Below are 5,000 nucleotides of genomic sequence, written 5' to 3' on the forward strand. Positions count from 1 at the left end.
TCCTTCCTCTCTTCCCATCCCCTTGTTTGTCCACCTCCCTCTCTTCCTCGACCTCTCTGCTCTCCCAGTTTGCGTACGGAGTGCCTGACCTCCAGCTGAAGGACATCGCCTGCAGTCAGGAGCTGCTGGGCCGCTTCCTCATCTTCCCCAGCCGGCGCGGCCTCTACGCCGTCCGCAACGCCATGTGTGCCCTCACGCCGCAGCGGCTGCAGATCATCGAGGACAAGTTCTACGCCAACGTGGACTTCTTCAAGCTCTTCCGCCTGGTCAGCAGCCTTAAGCTCCTCTCTCCTCGATCGCCCCAAAAAGCGTTCCTGTTGATCAGCCGTGATAGATGGGATTGGAGTGTGACGTGTGTGTTGCAACAGTTAATAACATAATACGATGTCAGTGCCAAACTAACTAACCAAAATTGAAGTCTGGGGTGTCTGTTGCAACTTGCAAGACAGATCTAGTGTCCCCCAGGCATTAGTATTTGGATAATAAAATAGCAAGAACATTTCAAATGTGACCATCAACCGTGTTGTTCCAACAGTTAGGCAACAGGGCTGAACTGTGTAGAAGTAACCACTAAAATAAATGAATCCACTGAGTATGTTTTTGCCTAGTGCTTGCAGTGCAATTACACTGTAATTATTACATAGATGCACAAAGAAAACATTCCTTGGCAGAGCCCCTGAATGTGCCTCACGGGATCTCCCAGTATGCCCGGGAGTCACTCTTTTGGGCAGTGCCAACCGTGTTGGCACTCTTTCAGTGGACACTCAGCCGCCGGCCACTGGCTTGTGGGGCCCAGTGAAGGCGACATGTCTCGCCTTGAAAACACCCCGAGTTCTCTCCCAACAGAAAGGCAGAAACGGGGGTCATTAAAATGGAGACAGAGGCTAGTTGGGGTCAGGAAAAGGCACTCGGAGGCTTTACGCCTGCTTTTCATGCGCGCTTAATGGTGCTGTTTACAGTGCACGGGGATTAGGCTATAAGAAGGAGGGTGTGTGTGCTGGAGGCCCTTCCTGTGCCACACAGCTGAACCCTCTGTGCCCTGGGACGGAGTTGACGTGGTGGAGAGTCTAAATTCCTCTGAGCAGGCCAGCGCCTCAGGAGCACTAGTCCTAATCCGTACATGCAAACATGCAAAATATAAAACGGGTAATAATGATCCAATCAATATCGATCATTTACAGTCATTTCCTGTGTATTATCCGCATTTTGTATAAGCCACAGGACAGTTTTTTATGCATGTTAAAAAGAACACAAAAAAAAAACACATTGGTAGCATATTAACTGCCCCCTTGTATTTAACCTCATAGCTGAAGAAATGTTGCTAAATCAATGTATAATCTGCGGCTAATAGTTGGGAAATTACAGTAGCACTTATATATCAGTTGCATCAGTATGAACACAAATTACTCTATATGTATTTACAAGTACTGTATAGTGTAAAGTGTAAAGTTAAATGCTAATTTAATGCTATGGGGCAAGACCTTAACCGCAAACATTGATGAGTGTGCTTAATGCTCCCATATGAGCTCTATAGTTCAAGGAAGAGAACTGTGCTTGTTGATAGACCCTCCATTTACATTAGGACCATACTGTACATGTGCTACCACTACGATATAAGTAGCATGCATGCGGAAGAAGTGTGAAGAGTCTTGTCTTGCTATCTGTGTACTCCACCTATCTAAAGAGCAGGAGGTTTAAGTCGGCGCAGAGCTGTCTGTGTGTGAGTGTGTGTGTGTGTGTGTGTGTGTGTGTGTGTGTGTGTGTGTGTGTGTGTGTGTGTGTGTGTGTGTGTGTGTGTGTGTGTGTGTGTGTGTGTGTGTGTGTGTGTGTGTGTGTGTGTGTGTGTGTGTGTGTGTGTGTGTGTGTGTGTGTGTGTGTGTGTGTGGGAAGGGAAGGGAAGGGAAGGGAAAGTGGCCAGGGGCCGGTGGGGTGAGCGGCTGACCAGCCTGGTTGGTCATCAGCAGACAGACGTGGCCTATTTCAGTAATGGGATTAGGACAGACAGGCCTATCTGTGAGACTAAACCATCAGATCGCTGTCCATAATAACACACGCACACACACACAGAGAGATAGAGATAGAGAGAGAGAGGGTGAGGGAGAGAGGGAGAGAGAGAGACAGAGAGAGAGAGGCTGAGAAGTGTGGCGTGGAAATGGACGGAGAGATAGAGAGACAGGGAGAGAGAGAGAGAGAGATAGAGAGAGAGAGAGAGAGAGAGGGTGAGGGAGAGATAGAGAGAGGGAGAGAGATAGAGAGACAGAGAGAGAGAGGCTGAGAAGTGTGGCGTGGAAATGGACGGGGCAGGTTTGTTTCCACCGGTCAGGGAGCGGAATGTGAGGCAGCAGCTCAGCAGTGGGCCTCAGCCCTGCCGGCTGCATTCCGTACACCCTTAGTGTACAGTCCACCCTCTGTCCTTTACTCTCTGTCTGTTCTTTTCACCCCTCTTGCTCACTCGCTCATTCTGCCCAAGACTTTCCTGTTCTGTTTTGTTCTTCTCTCTTCCACTTCCTCTTTTCTTCGTTTCTTTTCTCTTCCATTATTTTCTCCTCTCTTTCTCTTCTCTTCTTTTCTCTTTTCTTCTCTGTTCTATTCTCCTGTTTTCTTTTCATTTCTCTTCTTTTCACCTTCTCTTTCTTCTCCTCTTCTTCTTCTCCTCTCTTCTTTTATTTTCTCCTCACTTCTTTTCTCTTCTCCTACTCCTCTTCTCTTATTTTCTCTTCTTTTCTGTTTTCTCTTCTTCTGTTCTTTTATTTTCTTTCATTACTTTTCCTCTTCTTCTTCTCCTCTCTTCTCTCCTTTTCTCTTCTCCTCTCCTCCTCTCCTCCTCTCCTCTCCTCTGTCCCCCTCTCTCTTCTCATGAGATAGCATGGAATGTGAGGGAGGAAGGATGTCTTATTCTAAGCGCTAGCCGCACGGCAACACGCGCCATTTCCTGAGCCCGCGGGGCCCATTGTATTTTCAGCCCGCTCTGGCCATTCCCACCAAAACGCCAGAGCCGGCGAGTCCCTGGAAGTGACTGTTGCTGGAAACACTCCGAGCTCAGGATACGGGATACACATAGCGCCTAGAGACGCTCCAGCAGGCCCCAGCTCAGCAGATTTTGTGTGACTAATCTCGTCCAGCGAGGAAAAGGCTCTGGCCCGGTCCGGTCCAGCTGAAATCATTGCAGTTATTAGGGGTCTGTCATCGTGGTGGTATGCTGAAGCAATATAACACTGGCACTCCCCCACTACAGTGCAAGTCCACTCATACTCCCCCACTGCTGCCTTGACCCAGTAAACTTTACGGTAAACGGGAGAGGATCATGTCAACGCTGCAGGGTTCCACTCCCGCTCCCAGGAGATCAAAGCGCTGATGGTTGATGATGTTGAATGTTTTTTTGTTTTTTATGTATTTTTTAATTTCTTTGTTTTTTCTTTTTTCATTTGTTTTCTCTCTTTCTTGTTCTTTCTTTCTTTCTGTCTTTTCTCCCTTGTTTCTATCTGTCTTTCTGTCCTTCCCTCCTTTGTTTCTTTCCTTTCTTTCTTTCATTCTTTTTGTCTGTCCTTTCCTTGCTTCTATCTCTTTCTTTCCTTCTGTCCTTCCTTCTTTCTTTCTTTCTTTCTTTCTTTCTCTTTCTCTCTCTCTCTCTGTTTGCTGTCCTCTCCTCAGCTCCCTCTCGTGCTGGATAGCAGCTCTCCCGGAATGGACCTGCACTTCTGGTCGCAAGTGCTGTCGGCAGCGTCCGAGAAAACCCAAGAGGTACAGCGCCACGTCGCTCGGATGCTGTCGCACGTCCCTCCATTCACACACACACACACACACACACACACACACACACACACACACACACACCACACCCAAAAGACGCAGAGCCGTGTGAAGCCCCTATCTTTAGCCGCCTGAGGAAACGACGGCTTCCTCCCAGTCTGCTGCTTTTTTTGTGTGGAAAAAAAGAAAAAAAACTCCCTGGCCCATAGAGCGTCTAAATGTGGAGGCTGTCCTCTGGAAGGGCCCTGCTGCAGAAGCCACAGAGGGAGCCATCCATCAACGCCCGGCGGCACAGTGACACTGCTAAGTGGAGGGTAGGACACAGGACTCGGAGACTAGGTGACCGGGGGGGTGGAAGGAAAAGAAGAGATGTTTCCCCATCCCCCCCCCCCCCCCCCCGTCATACTCGACATCAGGGTGGGGTTGTGATTGCGGGGATGGAGGAGGCGTGTGTGTGTGTGTGTGTGTGTGTGAGAATGTGTGTCTGTGTGTCTGTGTCTGTGTGTGTGTGTGTGTGTGTGTGTGTGTGTGTGTGTGTGTGTGTGTGTGAATGTATACGTATCTGTGTGTGTGCGTGCATGTCTGTGTGTGTGTGCGTGTGCGTGGGTGATTATGTGTGTGTCTCTGTGTGTTTGTGTATGTGTGTGTATGCATGTGTGTGTATGTGTGTGTGTCTGTGTGTGTGTCTGTGTGTGTGTGTGTGTGTGTGTGTGTGTGTGTGTTACTGGATGGATAGATGGCCTCCGGGGCGTCTCAGTGAACATGGTGACATCCTGTTGCCGTAGCAGCATTCCTCTGCGTCGGCAGGCCTACGGACGGCCCCCGTGCCATTTTCCAAATTCCACCTCGGGCCGCCTTCCGAGATGCAAACGCATTCCAGATGCAGGAAAAAGAAATTAGAAGTCACACCCCACCCCACTCCACCACCACCCACCCCCACCCCCCTCCCATCGCTACGCCCCTTCGCAAATTACACGGCTCTGTTAGCCATTCCGCCTTCCCCTGTGAGACAAATATAGCTCCGTTTGAACCTGGCTAACAGCGGGGAGGGGCGCACAAATCCGAAAAAGGTGTTGCGATCAGCTCCACACACCTGTCTCTCCGTACGGGGTCTCCCTGCAGGGGTGGCACAGCTGCTCGGTGCCTTTGATGTGTGTGAGAGGGATGGTGGGTTGTGGGTTTCCCCCTCTCTTCAGAGGCATCCATCGCACAGCCCGCGCTTCAGCATCCACACTGGCTAAATTTAGAGG

The 5,000-nt window shown here is 49.7% G+C and overlaps 1 protein-coding gene across 1 annotated transcript in view; it reads left to right on the forward strand.

The window, feature by feature from the left end:
• abca4a (ATP-binding cassette, sub-family A (ABC1), member 4a) overlaps window positions 1-5,000 on the forward strand; it is a 57,767-nt gene that overhangs the window by 12,106 nt on the left and 40,661 nt on the right. Inside the window, exons 7-8 of the mRNA XM_062521389.1 lie at window positions 69-266; window positions 3,652-3,741. Coding sequence (XP_062377373.1) covers window positions 69-266; window positions 3,652-3,741 — 288 coding nt within the window. The remainder of the gene's footprint in view (window positions 1-68; window positions 267-3,651; window positions 3,742-5,000) is intronic.

The sequence above is a fragment of the Sardina pilchardus genome, chromosome 19 (genome assembly GCF_963854185.1).
Source record: "Sardina pilchardus chromosome 19, fSarPil1.1, whole genome shotgun sequence".
Classification (NCBI taxonomy): domain Eukaryota; kingdom Metazoa; phylum Chordata; class Actinopteri; order Clupeiformes; family Clupeidae; genus Sardina; species Sardina pilchardus.